General features: G+C 50.2%; 2 protein-coding genes across 6 annotated transcripts in view; one reads left to right on the plus strand and one right to left on the minus strand.

Moving 5' to 3' along the window:
- Window positions 1-20,222, plus strand: part of LOC115424069 (TRAF3-interacting protein 1) — a 50,243-nt gene extending 30,021 nt beyond the window's left edge. Inside the window, exons 14-18 of the mRNA XM_030141171.1 lie at window positions 186-260; window positions 4,518-4,619; window positions 17,774-17,915; window positions 19,573-19,710; window positions 19,929-20,222. Of these exons, the coding sequence (XP_029997031.1) occupies window positions 186-260; window positions 4,518-4,619; window positions 17,774-17,915; window positions 19,573-19,710; window positions 19,929-19,952 (481 nt within the window). The 3' untranslated portion in view covers window positions 19,953-20,222. The remainder of the gene's footprint in view (window positions 1-185; window positions 261-4,517; window positions 4,620-17,773; window positions 17,916-19,572; window positions 19,711-19,928) is intronic.
- A 3,094-nt stretch (window positions 20,223-23,316) lies between these two features.
- Window positions 23,317-25,000, minus strand: part of LOC115423548 (dual specificity mitogen-activated protein kinase kinase 4-like) — a 32,607-nt gene continuing 30,923 nt past the window's right edge. For all 5 annotated transcript variants that reach the window (XM_030140395.1, XM_030140394.1, XM_030140393.1 and 2 more), the window contains 2 exons: window positions 24,092-24,137; window positions 23,317-23,770 (listed from right to left, as the gene is read on the minus strand). In XM_030140395.1, the coding sequence (XP_029996255.1) occupies window positions 23,657-23,770; window positions 24,092-24,137 (160 nt within the window). In that variant the 3' untranslated portion in view covers window positions 23,317-23,656. The remainder of the gene's footprint in view (window positions 23,771-24,091; window positions 24,138-25,000) is intronic.

Consider the following 25,000-nt stretch of genomic DNA (forward strand, 5'->3'; position numbering starts at 1 on the left):
GACTGGAAACAAATGACTCAGGGCGTAACAGGTTCAAAGACACAGAGCATCCGCAAACAATTTTGTTTGTTTAGTTTATGAAACGTTCTGAAGTTTTAGCTGCAGTGGATGAGACCAGTATATATCCCAGACCTTTGACTTCATGTGTGTTTTTCTTCTAAGTTGGTCTGTTCGTTCTGTTTCAGACAACTCGCCCCGATGTACTCGGATACATTCCACTGTCTGAGCTGTGGATCCACTGTCGAACCCACCTTTGGGACGTAAGTAAATAAACTACAGAGGGTCTGCATGTGACGTCAGCGCTAGCGGAAGTCACTGCGGCTCCGCCCACTGAGTGTCAGACAGAGGCAGATGAGTGACAGCGTTGGCTTCAGTCCTGTCTGAACTGAAGAACAAGACTGAATCCAAACTGGGGCAGAGCTGCTGTGTTTGATTGTATTTTCAGGTTCTTAAAGCAGTGGGAGCTATCGTTTACAGACACCCAAAGACAAAGAAAACAGAAGGAGATGGGTCCACAAATCCAGGAAACCAAACCTAGATCTGTGGATCCTGTTTGGTGTCAGCTAACATTCACTGATGCTGTATTTTGGTCCAATCAGACCTGAAATGACCCATTGTTTTGGCTAACGGTCCTTCTTAGTGCAGCTCTTGGTTTCATGATCAGATCTTTCCTGGTTTTTGTCTCATTTTGGGATTGTGAACCTTGTGCTCCTACATGATTAGTAAACGAACTGAAACTGAGGCCAACCTAGTTTTACAAATACGGAGGAACTGGAGAATAAAGCTACGACAGAGTATTAGGACCACAGAAGAAAAGAAAAACACTGGGCACTACCAGAAGAAAGTCAGAAAATATGGAGATAAAACCTGGAATTTTATGAGAATAAAGTCGAATACAAAAAGAATCACAATGTTCTGAGAATAAAGTCGTAGTTATAAAAAAAACTCATAATTTAACATAAATGTCATTGGTTTATGAGATTAAAGTCGTCATATTCCAACAATAAATCCATAATATGATCAGAATAATGTGTTCATTTAAACCAGGTGGTGTAAATCTGCTAATTTCCCAGAATGCAGTGGTGCCCTGCTGGTCCACAGCAGTAGTATCTGTGTTGGATAAAGGACTGGATCTGAACTAGACTCAGTAAATCTGCTCAGTCCCAATAGATCCTGCATATATTCACTGGGGTCAGTCCACGGTCCACTGGAAATGACCTTTGGATCAGCTGGTTCTGGTCCCTAGTTTTAGACCCTTTGGATCAGCTGGTTCTGGGCCCTAGTTTTAGACCCTTTGGATCAGCTGGTTCTGGGCCCTAGTTTTAGATCCTTTGGATCAGCTGGTTCTGGTCCTAGTTTTAGACCCTTTGGATCAGCTGGTTCTGGGCCCTAGTTTTAGATCCTTTGGATCAGCTGGTTCTGGTCCTAGTTTTAGACCCTTTGGATCAGCTGGTTCTGGGCCCTAGTTTTGGAGCCTTTGGATCAGCTGGTTCTGGGCCCTAGTTTTAGACCCTTTGGATCAGCTGGTTCTGGTCCCTAGTTTTAGACCCTTTGGATCAGCTGGTTCTGGGCCCTAGTTTTAGACCCTTTGGATCAGCTGGTTCTGGGCCCTAGTTTTGGAGCCTTTGGATCAGCTGGTTCTGGGCCCTAGTTTTGGAGCCTTTGGATCAGCTGGTTCTGGGCCCTAGTTTTAGACCCTTTGGATCAGCTGGTTCTGGGGCCGGGGAGGGGGGTGATGTATGTGCATACCCTCTATACACTCTAACAATACAGACCTCTATTCCTGTTTTTGCACTTCACATACTGTAGATTTACACTCAAAGGTTTACAGTTTTTACCCCTCAGCCAACCTCTGGGGTATTCTATCTAATCATTTTGTTGTCTGTCTGTCTGTCTGTCTGTCTGTCTGTCTGTCCGTCTGTCTGTTCATTCAATGACAGAATTGCATTGTCTGAAGAACTCATTGACATACACTACAGTCCAAAGTTTGGACTCACCTGGTTTTCCTTATTTTCATGACTGTTTACATGATAGATTTACACTGAAAGCATCAAAACTATGAATGAACAAATGGAATTATGGAGTTAAAAAAGTGTGACATAACTCAAAGCATGTTTGTATTTTAGATCAGTTCTGTCAAACTCCTGTTAGTTCAGTTCCACATTCAGCCAAATTTGATCTGCAGTGGACCGGACCAGTAAAGTAATAACAGATTAATATAGAAATAATGTCATCTACAAACTTTCCTCTATGTTTTAGAGTGAAAAAAAGTAAAATTATGTGATGATAATGTTTACATCTACCAACTATCCTTTAAGACAATGAGAATAACATGAACAAACTCAAATTTCTTAAGAAACTAAGTGCAATTTTGACAATATTATGTCTCAGTTTATCATTTAAACGTGTAAATTACAACTTACAGATCACAACAAATGCACAAAACACTTAATAACAGGCAGAATATTGTTAAAATTACACTTCAGACATTTTAAAATGTTCATATTTGTTGAGGTTATTTGTGTTTGTGTGAAATGTTAGTTTGTTTTAGTGTAAATACAGTAAAATGACATAAAAACGTTTACAAGGACAGAACTGTGGAGTTGTGATCATTTCCAGGTTATTCTGACAGTATTTGACTGATCCGACCCACTGCAGATTAAACTGGTCTGTATGTGGAACCGGAACTAAAAGGATTCAGATCTTCAGGGTCATTTTTGCATTTCACAAATTCATCCCCAGGGCCGGACTGGACCCTTTGGGGGCCGGATTTGGCCCCCGGGCCGCATGTTTGATACCTGTGCTTTAGAGTCTTCAAAAATAACCACATTTGCTTTTATTTCTGCTCTGCACATTCTTGGCATCCTCTGGATGAGCTTCATGAGGAAGTCACCTGACATGTTTTCCAGAAGTCTTGTAGTAGTTCCCAGTGACGCTGAGCTCTGGTTGGTCATCTGTGGTCCATCTGTGGTCCATCTGTGGTCCATCTGATGTCCAGACCTTTGACTGGTAGTGCATGTGCACCAGATGTGTACTGTGGAGGCATGTGGGCATGGAGCAGAAGAACACTGAAAACAGGTCACCTACAGGGCAGGAACCTAAACCTAAACCTATTCTTCTGTTTGTTTTTAAATGTTTGAATGGCCTTGCCCCCTCCTACCTGTCCGACCTGATCCACCCCTACGCCCCCTCTCGTGCTCTCAGGTCAGCAGATCAGCTGCAGCTTGTGGTTCCAAAAACTAAAAGAAGCTTCGTGGGGACCGTGCCTTTTCTGTTGCCGCCCCAAAGTTGTGGAACCAGTTGCCCTTAGATGTTAGACAGGCTCAGTCTGTACCTGTCTTTAAATCACATTTAAAAACACACTTTTTCTCATTAGCTTTTAATCAGTGAGTGACATGTCTGTTTTTGTTTTTTGTTTTGTTTTTTAATGCTGTTTTTAACAGATTTTAACTTGTCTTTGTTTTTTATGATGTTTGTTTTGTGTTGTTCTTAGCCCACTTAACACCCTGTGTGTTCACTAGTTTTATTTACATATTTAAATCCTTGTTTTATGTTTGGTGTACGGCACTTTGGCCAGCTGTAAAGTTCTTAAAGTGCTTTATAAATAAAGTTGGTATGGTATGGTATGGTAAAGCAGTCTGACACTAGATTTGGCCCAGGGGGATTAACCCTTTCATGCATGAATTATGAGAACCTTAATCAAGATTTTAAGTCCTCTTTAGGCATGGAAAAAAACAAAACAAAACAATGTGATTGACATTTTTTATGAACCTATTTTTCACAGTTTCAAAAATGTCCAGTCAGCTGGACAGCATGTTTAATTTTTGAAACAAAGAAACATGGATTTACTGATATAAGGTGTGAAACTATGAAATAAAAACAGTTTTAATGCTGCTAATCTGATGTTTTCTCACATTTTAACCCACTCTAATACTAGTTCTTACTCACTTCATGGAGATAATATGAAAAAAGAAAAAAAAATTAAAAACCATGTAAATTACAGTCTAATAACAATTAGCAATTGAGTTCCACTCAGACATGTCAGTGCAGATCAGGTTTATCTAGAACAGTTCAGTTCCACTACTGCTCTGAATGTCAGTGGATTATTATGGGATGGAGCATTAGTGTCCACTGTGTCGGCTGATCTGGAACTGAAACAACCAAACCCATGAATATACAAGAGAACAGCTGGAGAAGAACTGACCACTGGAGTGACCACTGGAGTGACCAGTGTGCATGAAAGGGTTAGCAGTGTGCAGCAGGTTATGTTGGAACCAGTGCTTGTATTATTCATACAAAAACCTTCTGCATCAGCTGTGACTCAGGTCTCTCTGGAACTTGTAGTTTTTTTTTAGCCTGAAGCTGATGACACTCCTGCTGGTGTAACCTCATTTTCTTCCCTTCCTTCACTTCATTTACTCATGGGCCGTTCATACAAACCACATGTTTTCACAAATACCTTCAGCTTCTCTTTGAAAACCTGCTGTGTGTTTTTCTCTTCCTGTGGAATCGTCCAGTAAACCGTCCACCCTGCCCTGCTCCCCTCCTTTTCCCGTACGTGAGTCCATCGGACCCTTCAGAGCCTACGCACGGCACTGTCTGCGGCCGCAAACCACCAGGTGAGACCACACCCCCACCCCACCCCACCCACTGTGTCCTCAGTTCACCTGAACCCCTCCTCAGTCCAACCACTGGTTCCACTGCAGATACGTTTAACTGTAGAACTACAGAACTAGAACTATAGAACTATAGAACTGTAGAACTGTAGAACTATAGAACTGTAGAACTATAACTATAGAACTATAGAACTATAACTATAACTATAGAACTATAGAACTATAACTATAGAACTGTAGAACTGGGCAATAATTTGAATGGATTCGAGTTTAGTTACTGAACAACGGGAAAGTTCAGATGATTGACTGTCTGTCTGTGGTCAGTCCTGTGGTCAGTCCTGTGGTCAGTGTGTCATAAACTGCGGTGGCTCCAACACTATTTCACTGTGGTTTAACCCACAGGTGTCAAACATGCGGCCTGGGGGGCTCAAATCTGCCCCCCGCCAAAGGTTCCATCCCGGCCCTGCAGGGTGAAAGTGCATAACTGAACCTGAACAGTCCAGGTTGAACAAATCCTTTTGGTTCAGGTTCCACATACAGACCAATGTGATCTACAGTCAAAAGAACAACACAATAAACCAGAAAGAATGACAAACACACATTTACTGTGAAAAATTATGTGGAAAAAATTTAAGTGAAAAAAAAAAGATTACACTGTGAAAATATTTACATTTACAAAACTATTCTTTCACAATAAAATGCAAATAAATACATACATAAAACCACAGATGAACAACCTGAACTGTGCAGTTTGAACAATATTCTGCCTGTTCCTAAATGTTTGGTGCATTTATGGATCCACTGGGATCTGCAGTTGTGTTCAGAATAACAGATGGAATATTGGAGAAACTGTTCACATTTTAGTTCAAACTCCAACATTTAACAATATTCTGTCTGTTCCCAAATGTTTATGGAACACTGTGTGGAAATGCACATGTAGAAATAAGAAGTCCAGGCAGAAGAGTGTTCAAATTGCACTAATTTTTCAAATGAAACTTCAGTTTTTTCAGGTTATTCACATCTTTTTTGTAAAATGTAAATATTTTCATAACTTAATTGGTTTTTTTTGTTCTAAAACAAAATTAAAAACTTGGATTTGCTATTATTTATCGGTTATTCAGTCATTGTTTTACTGGTCTGGCCCGCTGCAGATCAAACTGGGCTGAATATGGAACTGAACCAGAATGAGTTTGACAGAGCTGCACTACAGATTCATTTCACTGTAGAACTGAGTGATAATTTGAATGGATTCGAGTTTAGTTATTGAACAACGAGGAAAGTTCAGATGATTGACTGTCTGTCTGTGGTCAGTCCTGTGGTCAGTCCTGTGGTCGGTCCTGTTGTCGGTCCTGTGGTCGGTCCTGTGGTCAGTGCTGTTGTCGGTCCTGTGGTCAGTGCTGTTGTCGGTCCTGTGGTCAGTGCTGTTGTCGGTCCTGTGGTCAGTGCTGTTGTCGGTCCTGTGGTCGGTCCTGTGGTCAGTGCTGTTGTCGGTCCTGTGGTCGGTCCTGTTGTCGGTCCTGTGGTTGGTCCTGTTGTCGGTCCTGTGGTCAGTGCTGTTGTCGGTCCTGTGGTTGGTCCTGTTGTCGGTCCTGTGGTCAGTGCTGTTGTCGGTCCTGTGGTCAGTGCTGTTGTCGGTCCTGTGGTCGGTCCTGTTGTCGGTCCTGTGGTCAGTGCTGTTGTCGGTCCTGTGGTCGGTCCTGTGGTCGGTCCTGTTGTCGGTCCTGTGGTCGGTCCTGTGGTCAGTGCTGTTGTCGGTCCTGTGGTCAGTGCTGTTGTCGGTCCTGTGGTCGGTCCTGTGGTCAGTGCTGTTGTCGGTCCTGTGGTCGGTCCTGTTGTCGGTCCTGTGGTCATTGCTGTTGTCGGTCCTGTGGTCGGTCCTGTTGTCGGTCCTGTTGTCGGTCCTGTGGTCAGTGCTGTTGTCGGTCCTGTTGTCGGTCCTGTGGTCAGTGCTGTTGTCGGTCCTGTGGTCGGTCCTGTTGTCGGTCCTGTGGTCATTGCTGTTGTCGGTCCTGTGGTCGGTCCTGTTGTCGGTCCTGTTGTCGGTCCTGTGGTCAGTGCTGTTGTCGGTCCTGTTGTCGGTCCTGTGGTCAGTGCTGTTGTCGGTCCTGTGGTCGGTCCTGTTGTCGGTCCTGTTGTCGGTCCTGTGGTCAGTGCTGTTGTCGGTCCTGTGGTCGGTCCTGTTGTCGGTCCTGTGGTCGGTCCTTTGGTCGGTCCTGTTGTCGGTCATGTGGTCGGTCCTGTTGTGGGTCCTGTGGTCAGTGCTGTTGTCGGTCCTGTTGTCGGTCCTGTGGTCAGTGCTGTTGTCGGTCCTGTGGTCGGTCCTGTGGTCGGTCCTGTGGTCGGTCCTGTTGTCGGTCCTGTGGTCAGTGCTGTTGTCGGTCCTGTGGTCGGTCCTGTTGTCGGTCCTGTGGTCGGTCCTTTGGTCGGTCCTGTTGTCGGTCCTGTTGTCGGTCCTGTGGTCGGTCCTGTGGTCGGTCCTGTTGTCGGTCCTGTGGTCAGTGCTGTGGTCGGTCCTGTGGTCGGTCCTGTTGTCGGTCCTGTTGTCGGTCCTGTGGTCGGTCCTGTTGTCGGTCCTGTTGTCGGTCCTGTGGTCAGTGCTGTGGTCGGTCCCGTGGTCGGTCCCGTTGTCGGTCCTGTTGTCGGTCCTGTGGTCAGTGCTGTGGTCGGTCCTTTGGTCGGTCCTGTGGTCGGTCCTGTTGTCGGTCCTGTGGTCAGTGCTGTGGTCGGTCCTGTTGTCGGTCCTGTTGTCGGTCCTGTGGTCAGTGCTGTGGTCGGTCCTGTGGTCGGTCCTGTTGTCGGTCCTGTGGTCAGTGCTGTGGTCGGTCCTGTGGTCGGTCCTGTTGTCGGTCCTGTTGTCGGTCCTGTGGTCAGTGCTGTGGTCGGTCCTGTTGTCGGTCCTGTGGTCGGTCCTGTTGTCGGTCCTGTGGTCAGTGCTGTGGTCGGTCCTGTTGTCGGTCCTGTGGTCGGTCCTTTGGTCGGTCCTGTGGTCGGTCCTGTTGTCGGTCCTGTGGTCAGTGCTGTGGTCGGTCCTGTTGTCGGTCCTGTGGTCGGTCCTGTGGTCGGTCCTGTTGTCGGTCCTGTGGTCAGTGCTGTGGTTGGTCCTGTTGTCGGTCCTGTGGTCGGTCCTGTTGTCGGTCCTGTGGTCGGTCCTGTGGTCGGTCCTGTTGTCGGCCCTGTGTTCGGTCCTGTGGTCGGTCCTGTGGTCGGTCCTGTGGTCGGTCCTGTGGTCAGTCCTGTTGTCGGTCCTGTGGTCGGTCCTGTGGTCGGTCCTGTTGTCGGTCCTGTGGTCGGTCCTGTTGTCGGTCCTGTGGTCAGTGCTGTGGTCGGTCCTGTTGTCGGTCCTGTGGTCGGTCCTGTGGTCGGTCCTGTGGTCAGTGCTGTGGTCGGTCCTGTTGTCGGTCCTGTGGTCGGTCCTGTGGTCGGTCCTGTTGTCGGTCCTGTGGTCGGTCCTGTTGTCGGTCCTGTGGTCAGTGCTGTGGTCGGTCCTGTTGTCGGTCCTGTGGTCGGTCCTGTGGTCAGTGCTGTGGTCAGTCCTGTTGTCGGTCCTGTGGTCGGTCCTGTGGTCGGTCCTGTTGTCGGTCCTGTGGTCGGTCCTGTTGTCGGTCCTGTGGTCAGTGCTGTGGTCGGTCCTGTTGTCGGTCCTGTGGTCGGTCCTGTTGTCGGTCCTGTGGTCAGTGCTGTGGTCGGTCCTGTTGTCGGTCCTGTGGTCGGTCCTGTTGTCGGTCCTGTGGTCAGTGCTGTGGTCGGTCCTGTGGTCGGTCCTGTGGTCAGTGCTGTGGTCGGTCCTGTTGTCGGTCCTGTGGTCGGTCCTGTTGTCGGTCCTGTGGTCAGTGCTGTGGTCGGTCCTGTGGTCGGTCCTGTTGTCGGTCCTGTGGTCAGTGCTGTGGTCGGTCCTGTTGTCGGTCCTGTGGTCGGTCCTGTGGTCGGTCCTGTGGTCAGTGCTGTGGTCGGTCCTGTTGTCGGTCCTGTGGTCAGTCCTGTGGTCGGTCCTGTGGTCGGTCCTGTGGTCGGTCCTGTTGTCGGTCCTGTGGTCAGTCCTGTTGTCGGTCCTGTGGTCGGTCCTGTGGTCGGTCCTGTTGTCGGTCCTGTGGTCAGTGCTGTGGTCGGTCCTGTTGTCGGTCCTGTGGTCAGTCCTGTTGTCGGCCCTGTGTTCGGTCCTGTGGTCAGTGCTGTGGTCGGTCCTGTTGTCGGTCCTGTGGTCAGTCCTGTTGTCGGTCCTGTGGTCGGTCCTGTGGTCGGTCCTGTTGTCGGTCCTGTGGTCAGTGCTGTGGTCGGTCCTGTTGTCGGTCCTGTGGTCAGTCCTGTTGTCAGTCCTGTGGTCAGTGCTGTGGTCGGTCCTGTTGTCGGTCCTGTGGTCAGTCCTGTTGTCGGTCCTGTTGTCGGTCCTGTGGTCGGTCCTGTGGTCGGTCCTGTTGTCGGTCCTGTGGTCAGTGCTGTGGTCGGTCCTGTTGTCGGTCCTGTGGTCGGTCCTGTGGTCGGTCCTGTTGTCGGTCCTGTGGTCGGTCCTGTTGTCGGTCCTGTGGTCAGTGCTGTGGTCGGTCCTGTTGTCGGTCCTGTGGTCGGTCCTGTGGTCGGTCCTGTGGTCAGTGCTGTGGTCAGTCCTGTTGTCGGTCCTGTGGTCGGTCCTGTGGTCGGTCCTGTTGTTGGTCCTGTTGTCGGTCCTGTGGTCAGTGCTGTGGTCGGTCCTGTTGTCGGTCCTGTGGTCGGTCCTGTTGTCGGTCCTGTGGTCAGTGCTGTGGTCGGTCCTGTTGTCGGTCCTGTGGTCGGTCCTGTTGTCGGTCCTGTGGTCAGTGCTGTGGTCGGTCCTGTGGTCGGTCCTGTGGTCGGTCCTGTTGTCGGTCCTGTGGTCGGTGCTGTGGTCGGTCCTGTTGTCGGTCCTGTTGTCGGTCCTGTGGTCGGTCCTGTTGTCGGTCCTGTGGTCGGTCCTGTGGTCGGTCCTGTGGTCGGTCCTGTTGTCGGTCCTGTGGTCTGTGCTGTGGTCGGTCCTGTTGTCGGTCCTGTTGTCGGTCCTGTGGTCGGTCCTGTTGTCAGTCCTGTGGTCAGTGCTGTGGTCGGTCCTGTTGTCGGTCCTGTGGTCAGTCCTGTTGTCGGTCCTGTTGTCGGTCCTGTGGTCGGTCCTGTTGTCGGTCCTGTGGTCGGTCCTGTGGTCGGTCCTGTTGTCGGTCCTGTGGTCAGTGCTGTGGTCGGTCCTGTTGTCGGTCCTGTGGTCGGTCCTGTTGTCGGTCCTGTGGTCAGTGCTGTGGTCGGTCCTGTGGTCGGTCCTGTGGTCGGTCCTGTGGTCGGTCCTGTGGTCAGTGCTGTGGTCGGTCCTGTTGTCGGTCCTGTTGTCGGTCCTGTGGTCGGTCCTGTTGTCGGTCCTGTGGTCAGTGCTGTGGTCGGTCCTGTGGTCGGTCCTGTGGTCGGTCCTGTTGTCGGTCCTGTGGTCAGTGCTGTGGTCGGTCCTGTTGTCGGTCCTGTGGTCGGTCCTGTTGTCGGTCCTGTGGTCAGTGCTGTGGTCGGTCCTGTTGTCGGTCCTGTGGTCAGTCCTGTTGTCGGTCCTGTGGTCGGTCCTGTGGTCGGTCCTGTTGTCGGTCCTGTGGTCAGTGCTGTGGTCGGTCCTGTTGTCGGTCCTGTGGTCAGTCCTGTTGTCGGCCCTGTGTTCGGTCCTGTGGTCAGTGCTGTGGTCGGTCCTGTTTTCGGTCCTGTGGTCAGTCCTGTTGTCGGTCCTGTGGTCGGTCCTGTGGTCGGTCCTGTTGTCGGTCCTGTGGTCAGTGCTGTGGTCGGTCCTGTTGTCGGTCCTGTGGTCAGTCCTGTTGTCAGTCCTGTGGTCAGTGCTGTGGTCGGTCCTGTTGTCGGTCCTGTGGTCAGTCCTGTTGTCGGTCCTGTTGTCGGTCCTGTGGTCGGTCCTGTGGTCGGTCCTGTTGTCGGTCCTGTGGTCAGTGCTGTGGACGGTCCTGTTGTCGGTCCTGTGGTCGGTCCTGTTGTCGGTCCTGTGGTCGGTCCTGTGGTCGGTCCTGTTGTAGGTCCTGTGGTCAGTGCTGTGGTCGGTCCTGTTGTCGGTCCTGTGGTCGGTCCTGTTGTTGGTCCTGTGGTCGGTCCTGTTGTCGGTCCTGTTGTCGGTCCTGTTGTCGGTCCTGTGGTCGGTCCTGTTGTCGGTCCTGTGGTCGGTCCTGTGGTCGGTCCTGTTGTAGGTCCTGTGGTCAGTGCTGTGGTCGGTCCTGTTGTCGGTCCTGTGGTCGGTCCTGTTGTAGGTCCTGTGGTCAGTGCTGTGGTCGGTCCTGTGGTCGGTCCTGTTGTTGGTCCTGTGGTCGGTCCTGTTGTCGGTCCTGTTGTTGGTCCTGTGGTCGGTCCTGTTGTCGGTCCTGTTGTCGGTCCTGTTGTCGGTCCTGTGGTCGGTCCTGTTGTCGGTCCTGTGGTCGGTCCTGTGGTCGGTCCTGTTGTAGGTCCTGTGGTCAGTGCTGTGGTCGGTCCTGTTGTCGGTCCTGTGGTCGGTCCTGTTGTCGGTCCTGTGGTCGGTCCTGTGGTCAGTGCTGTGGTCGGTCCTGTTGTCGGTCCTGTTGTCGGTCCTGTGTTCGGTCCTGTGGTCAGTGCTGTGGTCAGTCCTGTTGTCGGTCCTGTGGTCGGTCCTGTTGTCGGTCCTGTTGTCGGTCCTGTGTTCGGTCCTGTGGTCGGTCCTGTGGTCGGTCCTGTTGTCGGTCCTTTTGTCGGTCCTGTGTTCGGTCCTGTGGTCAGTGCTGTGGTCAGTCCTGTTGTCGGTCCTGTGGTCGGTCCTGTTGTCGGTCCTGTTGTCGGTCCTGTGTTCGGTCCTGTGGTCGGTCCTGTGGTCGGTCCTGTGGTCGGTCCTGTTGTCGGTCCTGTTGTCGGTCCTGTGGTCAGTGCTGTTGTCGGTCCTGTTGTCGGTCCTGTGGTCAGTGCTGTTGTCGGTCCTGTGGTCGGTCCTGTTGTCGGTCCTGTTGTCGGTCCTGTGGTCAGTGCTGTTGTCGGTCCTGTGGTCGGTCCTGTTGTCGGTCCTGTGGTCGGTCCTGTGGTCGGTCCTTTGGTCGGTCCTGTTGTCGGTCCTGTGGTCGGTCCTGTTGTGGGTCCTGTGGTCAGTGCTGTTGTCGGTCCTGTTGTCGGTCCTGTGGTCAGTGCTGTTGTCGGTCCTGTGGTCGGTCCTGTGGTCAGTGCTGTGGTCGGTCCTGTGGTCGGTCCTGTTGTCGGTCCTGTGGTCAGTGCTGTGGTCGGTCCTTTGGTCGGTCCTGTGGTCGGTCCTGTTGTCGGTCCTGTTGTCGGTCCTGTGGTCAGTGCTGTGGTCGGTCCTGTTGTCGGTCCTGTTGTCGGTCCTGTGGTCGGTCCTGTTGTCGGTCCTGTGGTCAGTGCTGTGGTCGGTCCTGTGGTCAGTCCTGTGGTCGGTCCTGTGGTCGGTCCTGTTGTCGGTCCTGTGGTCAGTGCTGTGGTCGGTCCTGTTGTCGGTCCTGTGGTCAGTCCTGTTGTCGGCCCTGTGTTCGGTCCTGTGGTCGGTCCTGTGGTCGGTCCTGTTGTCGGCCCTGTGTTCGGTCCTGTGGTCAGTGCTGTGGTCGGTCCTGTGGTCAGTGCTGTGGTCGGTCCTGTTGTCGGTCCTGTTGTCGGTCCTGTGGTCGGTCCTGTGGTCGGTCCTGTTGTCGGTCCTGTGGTCGGTCCTGTGGTCGGTCCTGTGGTCATTGCTGTTGTCGGTCCTGTGGTCGGTCCTGTTGTCGGTCCTGTTGTCGGTCCTGTGGTCGGTCCTGTGGTCAGTGCTGTGGTCGGTCCTGTTGTCGGTCCTGTGGTCGGTCCTGTGGTCGGTCCTGTTGTCGGTCCTGTTGTCGGTCCTGTGGTCGGTCCTGTGGTCGGTCCTGTGGTCGGTCCTGTTGTCAGTCCTGTGGTCGGTCCTGTTGTCGGTCCTGTTGTCGGTCCTGTGGTCGGTCCTGTGGTCGGTCCTGTTGTCGGTCCTGTGGTTGGTCCTGTGGTCGGTCCTGTGGTCAGTGCTGTGGTCGGTCCTGTTGTCGGTCCTGTGGTCGGTCCTGTGGTCGGTCCTGTTGTCGGTCCTGTGGTCGGTCCTGTGGTCGGTCCTGTGGTCAGTGCTGTGGTCGGTCCTGTTGTCGGTCCTGTTGTCGGTCCTGTGGTCGGTCCTGTTGTCGGTCCTGTTGTCGGTCCTGTGGTCGGTCCTGTGGTCGGTCCTGTGGTCGGTCCTGTTGTCGGTCCTGTGGTCGGTCCTGTGGTCGGTCCTGTTGTCGGTCCTGTTGTCGGTCCTGTGGTCGGTCCTGTGGTCGGTCCTGTTGTCGGTCCTGTTGTCGGCCCTGTGGTCGGTCCTGTGGTCGGTGCTGTGGTCGGTCCTGTTGTCGGTCCTGTTGTCGGTCCTGTGGTCGGTCCTGTTGTCGGTCCTGTGGTCGGTCCTGTTGTCGGTCCTGTTGTCGGTCCTGTGGTCGGGGCTGTGGTCGGTCCTGTTGTCGGTCCTGTGGTCGGTCCTGTGGTCGGTCCTGTGGTCGGTCCTGTTGTCGGTCCTGTGTTCGGTCCTGTGGTCGGTCCTGTTGTCGGTCCTGTTGTCGGTCCTGTGGTCGGTCCTGTTGTCGGTCCTGTGGTCGGTCCTGTTGTCGGTCCTGTTGTCGGTTCTGTTGTCGGTCCTGTGGTCGGTCCTGTGGTCGGTCCTGTTGTCGGTCCTGTGGTCAGTGCTGTGGTCGGTCCTGTTGTCGGTCCTGTGGTCGGTCCTGTGGTCGGTCCTGTTGTCGGTCCTGTGTTCGGTCCTGTGGTTGGTCCTGTGGTCGGTCCTGTTGTCGGTCCTGTTGTCGGTCCTGTGGTCGGTCCTGTGGTCGGTCCTGTTGTCGGTCCTGTTGTCGGTCCTGTTGTCGGTCCTGTGGTCAGTGCTGTGGTCGGTCCTGTTGTCGGTCCTGTGGTCGGTCCTGTGGTCGGTCCTGTGTTCGGTCCTGTGGTCGGTCCTGTGGTCGGTCCTGTTGTCGGTCCTGTTGTCGGTCCTGTGGTCGGTCCTGTGGTCAGTCCTGTGGTCGGTCCTGTTGTCGGTCCTGTGGTCGGTCCTGTTGTCGGTCCTGTGTCGGTTCTGTTGTCGGTCCTGTGGTCGGTCCTGTTGTCGGTCCTGTTGTCGGTTCTGTTGTCGGTCCTGTGGTCGGTCCTGTGGTCGGTCCTGTTGTCGGTCCTGTGGTCAGTGCTGTGGTCGGTCCTGTTGTCGGTCCTGTTGTCGGTTCTGTTGTCGGTCCTGTGGTCGGTCCTGTTGTCGGTCCTGTTGTCGGTTCTGTTGTCGGTCCTGTGGTCGGTCCTGTTGTCGGTTCTGTTGTCGGTCCTGTGGTCGGTCCTGTGGTCGGTCCTGTTGTCGGTCCTGTTGTCGGTCCTGTGTTCGGTCCTGTGGTCAGTGCTGTGGTCAGTCCTGTTGTCGGTCCTGTGGTCGGTCCTGTTGTCGGTCCTGTTGTCGGTCCTGTGGTCGGTCCTGTGGTCGGTCCTGTGGTCGGTCCTGTTGTCAGTCCTGTGGTCGGTCCTGTTGTCGGTCCTGTTGTCGGTCCTGTGGTCGGTCCTGTGGTCGGTCCTGTTGTCGGTCCTGTGGTTGGTCCTGTGGTCGGTCCTGTGGTCAGTGCTGTGGTCGGTCCTGTTGTCGGTCCTGTGGTCGGTCCTGTGGTCGGTCCTGTTGTCGTCCTTGGTCGGTCCGTGGTCGGTCCTGTGGTCAGTGCTGTGGTCGGTCCTGTTGTCGGTCCTGTTGTCGGTCCTGTGTCGGTCCTGTTGTCGGTCCTGTTGTCGGTCCTGTGGTCGGTCCTGTGGTCGGTCCTGTGGTCGGTCCTGTTGTCGGTCCTGTGGTCGGTCCTGTGGTCGGTCCTGTTGTCGGTCCTGTTGTCGGTCCTGTGGTCGGTCCTGTGGTCGGTGCTGTTGTCGGTCTGTTGTCGGCCTGTGGCGGTCCTGTTGTTCGGTCCTGTGGTCGGTGCTGTGGTCGGTCCTGTGTCGGTCCTGTTGTCGGTCCTGTGGTCGGTCCTGTTGTCGGTCCTGTGGTCGGTCCTGTTGTCGGTCCTGTTGTCGGTCCTGTGGTCGGGGCTGTGGTCGGTCCTGTTGTCGGTCCTGTGGTCGGTCCTGTGGTCGGTCCTGTGGTCGGTCCTGTTGTCGGTCCTGTGTTCGGTCCTGTGGTCGGTCCTGTTGTCGGTCCTGTTGTCGGTCCTGTGGTCGGTCCTGTTGTCGGTCCTGTGGTCGGTCCTGTTGTCGGTCCTGTTGTCGGTTCTGTTGTCGGTCCTGTGGTCGGTCCTGTGGTCGGTCCTGTTGTCGGTCCTGTGGTCAGTGCTGTGGTCGGTCCTGTTGTCGGTCCTGTGGTCGGTCCTGTGGTCGGTCCTGTTGTCGGTCCTGTGTTCGGTCCTGTGGTCGGTCCTGTGGTCGGTCCTGTTGTCGGTCCTGTTGTCGGTCCTGTGGTCGGTCCTGTGGTCGGTCCTGTTGTCGGTCCTGTGGTCGGTCCTGTTGTCGGTCCTGTTGTCGGTCCCTGTGGTCAGTGCTGTGGTCGGTCCTGTTGTCGGTCCTGTGGTCGGTCCTGTGGTCGGTCCTGTGGTCGGTCCTGTGTTCGGTCCTGTGGTCGGTCCTGTGGTCGGTCCTGTTGTCGGTCCTGTTGTCGGTCCTGTGGTCGGTCCTGTGGTCAGTCCTGTGGTCGGTCCTGTGTCGGTCCCTGTGGCTGTCCTGTTGTCGGTCTGTTGTCGGGTCCTGTGGTCGGTCCTGTGGTTCAGTCCTGTTGTCGGTCTCCTGTTGCGGTTCCCTGTGGTCGGTCCTGTTGTCGGGTCCTGTTGTCGGTTCTGTTGTCGGTCCTTGTGGTCGGTCTGTGTGTCGGTCCTTGTTGTCGGCTTCTGTTGTCGGTCCTGTGGTGCCGGTACTGTGGCGGGTCCTGTTGTCGGTTCCTGTGGTCCAGTGACTGTGGCTACGGTTCATGTTGTCGGTCCTGTTGTCGCGTTCTGTTGTCAGGTCCTGTGGTCGGTCCTGTTGTCGGTCCTGTTGTCGGTTCTGTTGTCGGTCCTGTGGTCGGTCCTGTTGTCGGTCCTGTTGTCGGTCCTGTGGTCGGGTCCTGTTGAGTCGGTTCCTGTTTGTCGGTCCATGTTTCGCGTCCTGTGTTCGGTCCTTGTGGTCAGTGCTGTGGTCAGTCCTGTTGTCGGTCCTGTGGTCGGTCCTGTTGTCGGTCCTGTTGTCGGTCCTGTGTTCGGTCCTGTGGTCGGTCCTGTGGTCGGTCCTGTGGTCGGTCCTGTGGTCAGTCCTGTGGTCGGTCCTGTGGTCAGTCCTGTGGTCAGTGCTTCACAGACTGCTGCGGCTCCAACACTCTGTCTCTGTGGTTTAAGTGGTTTTGATGGAAGACAAACACTTGATCTTCCAGGGTTTCTGCAGATCTTCAGTGAATGGAACATGTGTGTTTTCGCCCTTCTTCATCTGTTTGTACTTCTGCTGTAGAAGTGGATGTGTGAACTGGTGCCTCTGCCTGCAAACACATCCTGTCAGTCAGGATGTTCCATATGTCTGAAATATCATTCTCCTAACGGGTCTAAACGTCATGATTTACAGAAATTCTGATGTATATTTCCTTAAAACCGTTACTGACAGAGATGTTTCTACAATTTCCATCCGGTTTTGGTCCACTACACAGCACAGAAACAGCTCTGTTAAAGATCACACATGACCTCCTTACAGCTGCTGACTCTGGACTCATTCTTCTTGATTTAACAGCAGCTTTTGACACCATCTCCCACTCCATTCTCATCCACAGACTGGCCTCCTTTGGCATCTCAGACACACCTCTAGACTGGTTCATCTCATACCTCTCTGGTCGCACTCAGTTCGTTCAATTAAAAACCTTTACATCCCACCCATCCCCCCTCTCCTCTGGTGTTCCCCAAGGCTCTGTTCTTGGGCCCCTTTTCTTTATCATCTATCTCATTCCTCTTGGTCAAATATTTCATAAGTACAATATTAATTTCCATTGTTATGCGGATGACACCCAGCTCTACCTGTCCACCAAACCCAGTTCCACCCTTCCACCCACTCACCTCTCTGACTGTCTACAGGAAATCAGAGCCTGGTTCTCCATCAACTTCCTCAAACTTAACAGTAACAAAACAGACATTCTTCTCATTGGCACTAAACCCACCCTATCTAAAATAAACAGCTTTTCCATTCAGATTGACAATTCCCCAGTTTCTCCCTCCCCCCAGGTTCAGAGTCTGGGTGTCATCCTTGGTAACACCCTCTCATTCCAGTCTCATATTAATAACACCACCTGTTTAGCTTATTTCCACCTGCACAATATCTCCCGTCTCCGTCCATCCCTCTCCCCTAACAATACTGCAGTTCTGCTCCATAGCCTGGTCACATCCTGCCTAGATTACTGCAACTCCCTTTTATTTGGTTTACCGGACAAATCTGTTCATGAACTGCAGCTGGTTCAAAACTCTGCTGCCCGTATCATCAGCAGAACCCCATCCATGAGTCACAGAACACCTGTCCTGCAACAGCTCCTCTGGCTTCCTGTTCAATTTCACATCATGTATAAAATTCTACTTCTCACCTTCAAGGCCATAAACCACCTGGACCCTCAGTACCTCAGGAACCTCCTCCACATAAACATTCCCACCTGCAGTCTCAGGTCATCTTCATCTGTCCAGCTCACCCTCCCACCTGTCCACTTGACCACCATGGGGTCCAGAGCTTTCAGCCGCTCAGCCCCCCCCCTCTGGAATGCCCTCCCAGAACACATAAAAAACTCTGACTCTACTACCACCTTCAAATCCCAGTTTAAGACTTCTTTATTCAGACAGGCCGACTCTATTCCATAAGTTCACTTTTATCTACTGCCATTTTATGTACCTATGTGTTTTATATATGTATAGGTGTAATTTTAATTGTTTTATTTATTTTTAACAACTTTGTACGGTGACCTTGAGTGTCCTGAAAGGCGCCTATAAATAAATTGTATTATTATTACTTCATTTGAATATGTCTGTTTTCTGCAGACTTCTACTCCATTACATCTCAGAGACAAATGTTTTGTTCTCTCTACATTTTCCGTTTTAGTTCTTTTTCATGTTAACCCCCCCCCCCCCAGTAAAAACCACGTCTCCAGTCTGGGCAGATGTGGAGTGTTTCAGACCAACTGAAGGATGACATATCTGTGTGTGTGTTCGGTTTAACTGAGCTTCTCCCCTCGGTGTCGTCCTCTTCTTTCTCAGATGGAACACCTACATGAGCTTCGTCTCCGTCCCCTGGACCCGTGGGGGGGGTCGCCCATCGACCGTCACCAATCAGCGATTAAACAACCAGAAGGAAACCACAAGAACACAGAACACCATGAGCAGTAACGTCAGCGTCCAGGTTTGAGGAAAAGCACCTTATATTTACAACATACACCCCCCAAAGGTTCCAGTCCCACCCCTGGGATGAATGTACACAGTGTCTAAACTCCACAGTCCAGGCTGTGGAACTCATGTTAGTGTGGGTTCCACATCCAGACCAATCTGATCTACAGTCCAATAAGAACAGCAGAAGAACCCACACAGAAGAACCACTGCAGATTTACTACTGGGTTTGATGGAACAATAATATGACATTATGTCTGTAAATAATGACAACTGCAAATGTTTGTCTTTGTTTTAGTGCAAAAAATCCCATTAAATTGTGAAACTCTTTCCATTTCCAAACTCTCCTGTACCAATAAACTGTGACTAACCTGTACAAATGTGTCCAACCTGAAATGTCTGTATTAAATTCAGTCCAGTTTGAACTCTTTTCTTCCTGTTCCTCAGTGTTTAGAGTCTTTGGAGATCTGATCCAGAATGCACATGGACTAATGAGAAGTGGAGGAAGAAGACTGAGAAAATTACACTGATTTTACTGAAGAAATGTCCGTTTTTTCAGGTTCTTCACGTTTTTGGTTTGGATAGTTTATAAAAGGAAGTATTTTTTGGTATTTTTAGTTTATTTTTTTCATTCAAACACAGACATAAATGTGCAGTTGTCATTCTTTCTGGGTTCTTCAGTTCTTATTTGACTGGTTTGGTCCACTGCAGATCAGATCAGACTGAAGGTGGAACCTGAAAGAACAGGAGTTGGAGAACCCTGTTTACAGTTGTATGACTGTTATAACCACAGTCTGGAAGCCTGAATTCATTTTCAGAGGAATGCGTCTTCTGATGTTTTACTTAAAGGACTGTGTCGTCAACTGGGAACTTCTCACATTTTCGTTGCATCACCAAAAAATACGAGTGTCGTCACCAGAGCAGCCAATAAACGGTTTTATTCAGCTGTAAAAGCAGGTGTTTGACCTGTAGGAGACAGACTGGTCTGTCTGAAGACCATCTGCTGCAGGGGGGTCAAATGTAGGGCCCGTGGGCCAAAACCGGCCCACCCCAAAGGGGCAAGTGGGATGGATTTGCAAAAATTACACGAAAGATATTAAATGTCAAGGGTGTCGAAGTGTTTTCAGTTCAGGGGCCACATGCAGACCAGTGTGATCTGAAGTAAAATAACAGAATAATAACCAACAAATGATGACAAGTCCAAATTTTCCTTTTGGTTTAATGTTAAAAAAAAAAGAATCATGAAAGGGTTTATATTTACAAACTACCCTTTTACAGTAAACTGAATAATCTGCACAAATATGAACATCCTGAAATGTCTTAAGAAAAATAAGTGTGATTTTAAAAATATTCTGCCTGTTCCTAAATATCTGATGTATTTGTAGATCCAGAATAAGCAGAGACGGTACACTGTTGAAATTACACTTATTTTTCTGGAGACATTTCCAGTTGTTCATGGTCGTTCAGGTCAGTCACATTTTCACAAAGTAATCATACTTTATTCACACTCATAAATGTGATTATTTTTAGGTTATTATTCTATATTTTCACTGGTCCGGCCCACTTCAGGTTCCATTGGTTGTCTGTGGTCCCTGAACTCAAATGCGTCCGACGCTCCAGATCGACTGTTTTTGTTGTGATGGAGCCTCAGCGTGCGTCCTATCCACCCTCAGGAACGTCCACGTCCTGGAAACGAACCGCAGCTCAAACAGTCCGAGACCAAAGACGAGGCATGGACGTCCTGGAAACACCCGCTTCATCAGGTCATGGGACGGAACATGACCATTCATCTCCATGGAGACGCCGCTAAGGTGAGTCCACACAAATGACAGACCGTCACTATCACCATGACAACGAACAAACATGTTCTATAAGGAAATCCGTGCGTCAGTAAACACAAAACAACTTCACAAAATTAAAAAATAAATGAAATGAACTGAATCACTGATGGTCACAAAAGCTGACTGCACAGGTGCAGATAAGTCTACATGTGTCATTTTCATCATGTTTTGTCTTTTCGTACGTTCAGCGTCCAGAACAGACCGCTGTCTGAGCTCCACCGCATCACTGACACAAACTGGGACCGACGGCACAGTTTACTACAGCTCAGATACTGGATATTTTCTGATGTTTCGCTTATTAAAAAACTTTGGTGCTGCATTTTACACGAGGACTTTAAAGTCTCTTTATTTTTATTGTGACGCTGGTGGATCCTCCTGGAAACTCAAAGCATCAAACACTAAAACACATTCAACATTCTCATGACGTCTGATGGGTTTTCTCTGGACCGGTTCATGATGACATTGTAGAGCAGGGGTGTCAAACATGCGGCCTGCGGGCCAAAACCGGCCCACAAAAGGGTCCAGTTTGGGTCATGGGATAAATTTGCGAAAAATTACACTGAAGATATGAACCGTCATGGGTGTCCAAATCCTTTTAGTTCAGGTTCTGCAGACAGACCGATATGATCTGAAGAGGGCCGGACCAATAAAATAATAACATAGTGACCTCTAAATAATGACAACTCTGAATTATTGTCTTTATTTTAGTGTGAAAAAAATCGGACCAGTGTCCCTGTAGCTTAGCGTCCACATTCAAAGCTGTGTTAAATGGATCCAGATCCATTCATTCTCACCCAGTTGTGTGTATTTATTCTGACAGAAACAGTCCAAGCTGACAGCATGGACGGTCAGGGTTTATTCTTGGATAGAGCTGGCTTTGTTGAAACAAGTGTTTCACACATATTATTCTGGAAACAATGTGCATACAATAATGGTGTGTTTGACTGACCATAGGTCCACTGTGGTCACAAACTGGAGTGAACTGTGTTGGAAATATATATGTGAAAATATATGTGAAAGTATGTGAGCATCAAAGAACAATGGAAGGACCTGAAGGATCTGTATGCAGCAGAGGGGAATGAAAATATGGGATTTGAAGACGGGTCATCTATCCTGGTATTTGGGGGGGGGGGGGGCTGTGTGGTCCAGAGGGTTTGGTGATGGACAGACAGACCAGAGGATACTATTGCATCCATCCACTTCCTATATTTTATAATGGGGAAATTTTTCAAAGTGGGACCAAATCCAGAATCAGATCCGGATCCAAATAATTTCACTAACTTTTGTTGACATCATCATACAGAAGCTGTAGACCAAGTTTGAAGTCAATCAGAATTGTAGTTTCGGAGAAGACGATTGAAAGTTTTGTAACAGACGCTGCATGATGACATTAGCTCCAGCCTGTGGGCCGCTAAGCTAAAAACTAACATTACACGGAAAATGTTTACTTTTACAAACCTTTCACAAAAACATGAATAATCCAAATAACCATAAACATGAAATTTCTTAAGAAAAATAAGTGCAATGTTTACAATATTCTGCTCATTACTAAATGTTGTGTATTTGTGCATCCACTGTGATGCACATGTAAATGATAAACTGAGGCAGAATACTGCTGAAACTGCACTTTTACTTTTTCGCACTAAAACATAGAGAAACCTTTATATTTTTTATTTATTGGTTATTATGCATGGTATCCTGTGGGGGGTGCTCTGGGAGTATGGGGTCCGGGGCCCTTTGCTAAGGGCAGTCCGGTCCTTGTATGACCGAAGCAGGAGCCTGGTTCACATGACCATCAGTCAGTCAGACCTGTTCCAGGTCCATGTGGACTCCTGCAGGGCTGCCCTGTGGCACCGGTTCTGTTCATCAGTTTTATGGACAGAATTTCTATGTGCAGCCAGGGGCCAGAGGGGGTCCGGTTTGGGCCGGAGGGGGTCCGGTTTGGGCCGGAGGGTTGGGCCGGAGGGGGTCCGGTTTGGGCCAGAGGGGGTCCGGTTTGGGCCGGAGGGGGTCCAGTTTGGGCCGGAGGGGGTCCGGTTTGGGGACCACAGGATTTCATCTCTGCTTTTTGCAGATGACGTTGTCCTGTTGGCCTCATGGAACCTGGACCTTCAGCGTGACCTGGGGCGGTTTGGACCGGGATGAGGATCAGCACCTCCAAATCTGAGCCCATGGTTCTGGACCAGATAAAGGTGGTCTGCCCTCTGTGGGTCTGTGGAGAGTCTTTGCCCCCAGTGGAGGAGGTCCAGTATCTGGGTCTGGTTCACAGTGAGGGAAGGATGGAGGTTCAGATTGACAGGTGGGTGGAGGTTCAGATTGACAGGTGGGTGGGTGGAGGTTCAGACTGACAGGTGGGTGGGTGGAGGTTCAGATTGGCAGGTGGGTGGAGGTTCAGATTGACAGGTGGGTGGGTGGAGGTTCAGACTGACAGGTGGGTGGGTGCAACGTCTGCAGTGCTTGTATGGGTCTGTTGTGGTTCAGAAGGAGCTGAGCCCAAAGGAGAAGCTCTGGATTTACCCTCAGTCTACGTTCAGACCCTCACCTGTGGTCCTGAGCTTTGGGTCAGGACCCAAAGGACCAGATCCAGGACCCAAAGGACCAGATCCAGGATACAAGCGGTCCAAATGAGTTTCCTCTGTAGGGTGGGTGGGTCCACCCTTAGGGATAGGGGGAGGAGCTCAGAGTAGAGCCGCTGCTCCTCCACATCCAGAGGAACCAGCTGAGGTGGATCAGACATGTGGTTCAGATCCTCCTGGACTCCTCCCTGGGGAGGTGTTCTGGGCATGTCCCACCAGGAGGAGGCCTGGGGGAAGACCTAGGACACGCTGGAGAGACTATGTCTGTGGGCTGGACTGGGAACACCTCAGGGTCCAACTGGAAGAGCTGGAGGAGGAGAGGGAGGAGTCTGAGGAGAGGGAAGTCTGGGCGTCCCTGCTTAGACTGTTACCCCCGTGACCCGCAGAAAAAAGGAAGCAGCAGAAAAAAATGGATGGATGGATATTATGCTGTTAATGTACTGGTCGGACCCACTTGAGATCAAACTGGGCTGTGCTTGGCCCCTGAATGAAAATGACTGACACCCCTCTTGTAGAAAGTCATCCTTTGGGGGGCCACATTTAGGCCCCAGACCACATGTGTGAGACCTCTAATGTGGAGAAATGAGCTCAGTTGCCTCCAACAGTAATTGAATGCTCATGGATGTGACAGTTTTTGCTGACAGAACTGCTTTTATTTATGAATTGTGAACTGGAGCTCCATAAAGTTCCCCATCCACAAAACTCAGACGGCCGTTCCTTGGTTTGTCTCCGTCTTTATTCTTATATCAGCGTACAGTCCACACACAGGAGGACGGCCTCTCTGCGGGGGCTCCACATGGTTTCAACCTTAAACCTGCTAAATACCCACAGAAGCAAAGTTCCATTAAGATAGCAAACACAACGCTTTCATTCACGTACATGGAAGAAGAGGTGGACGATTCACAAACAGCATGATTCCAGTATGTGGAAGAAGCTCCCAGTCACATGGTTTCAGATCCATATAAATACAGGTTCCAGGTTATCGCTTGTGTGTGTGTGGTTTTTTTTTCCTGTTTAATCACTGAGATGCACCTCGACATGAGTCAAGACTACGATCGACTGTTTCAGCTGCTTTTATACTCGCTGTGTGCGTTTGTGAACTAGAGAAACAGAAGTGCGTTAACTTGAATATATTTTACAGACATGACTGAAACGAACACCGCCTTTCCTGGTGGTTTTTTTAGGCTTTAAAATTCTCTTTAACACTGCAAGAAGAAGGGGACCAAGCTAATTTACAGGAGGACTGCTTCTTTGTCGTCTTTTGTTCTTGTTGCTGTAGCAGACAGGTTGTGGTGTGGGCTTTTTTTGTTTTCTGTTTTTTTTTGGCTTGAACTTCCTCATCAGTCCATATACATGGGTGAGCTGGGAGACGGGGGCATCTGGTCCAGGATCCTGCAAACGTAACCGGCTACGTCGACGGAGCGTTCCTCGTACATCTGGATGAACGGGTCCCTCTGGAGAACAGGTAGAGAAAGGCGCATTTAAGCCAATTCTGTTCATGAACTGCACTAAACATGGATACTGTCATCTTTGTTTCTGCATTAATTTCTTATTTCTAACTCTAGTGTGTTGCCTCTGTCAAAATAAACCAATAAGTAAATGAAAAAATCTGAAGTGGAAACACACAATATCAACATGTATAAAGATTTTCTCCAATTACACAGTATAAATACAAATATTCAAAGGAAACAGCAGAGTTCCTAAAAGCTGCAGATAAACAACCACAGGTAATAAATAATGAAGAAAATGCTCGTGCATGTGTTGGACTGACTCACCAGCAGCTCTTTGTACTTTGGCCTTTTTGACTCATCCTTTGTAAGGCTTGAAAAGAGAAGAAACAGAAAAAAAAAAGTGTTAAATAACTGAGAATGCTGCTACTGTAAACAGACTGACATGTACACGTTATGTTCTATTATAATTTTTTCTTTAGACTATATTTGTTCTTATTCTATTTCTACCTCTTTTTTTAATTCATGGTATTTAACAAGGTGAGAGATAAATAGTATCTGAAGTTTCTGTATGTCCTGTGCAACTAGGCAACTGACAATTAAAAATGTTTGAATGTTTGAAGGATGCAGTACAGCTGAGTGTCCAGCAGAGGGACACGAGCGCAAATACAGAAACCACAGACTCACACTGGGGCTTTTGTTCAGTTCACCCTCATGACAAAAAAAATGACTCATTGATTTACACAGAAACCACATTTTTTAATCTCACATAAAAAAAAATAATAATAATAATAATACTAATAATGCCATAAAAATCAATGCTGTTGCTGCTATTTGATGCACATCACCCCCCCCCCCCCCCCCACCACACACACACACACACACACACACAGTCCATGGACTCTGTACAGAGCTTTAAGAAACACCTCCAAACCCTCCTGTTCAAAAAGGCTTTTTAGTCTCCCACCTGACCCAGGACCACCACAGACTGATTACACTCTGTGTATTCATCATAACTGTACTCCATGTGCCCCCCCCCCCCCCCAGTCTCTCTATCTCTATCGCTCTCTCTTTTCTCCTCCTTTACTCTCTCTCTCTCTCTTTAACCCCACTGGTCCAGGCAGACGTCCATCCTTCAGGAGTCTGGGTCTGCTCCAGGTTTCTGCTGTTAAAGGTAGTTGTTCCTTCCACTGTCACCAATCACAAGTGTTTGCTCCTGAAGGATTCTGCTGGGTC

This window comes from Sphaeramia orbicularis, chromosome 8, assembly GCF_902148855.1.
Source record: "Sphaeramia orbicularis chromosome 8, fSphaOr1.1, whole genome shotgun sequence".
NCBI classification, from domain to species: domain Eukaryota; kingdom Metazoa; phylum Chordata; class Actinopteri; order Kurtiformes; family Apogonidae; genus Sphaeramia; species Sphaeramia orbicularis.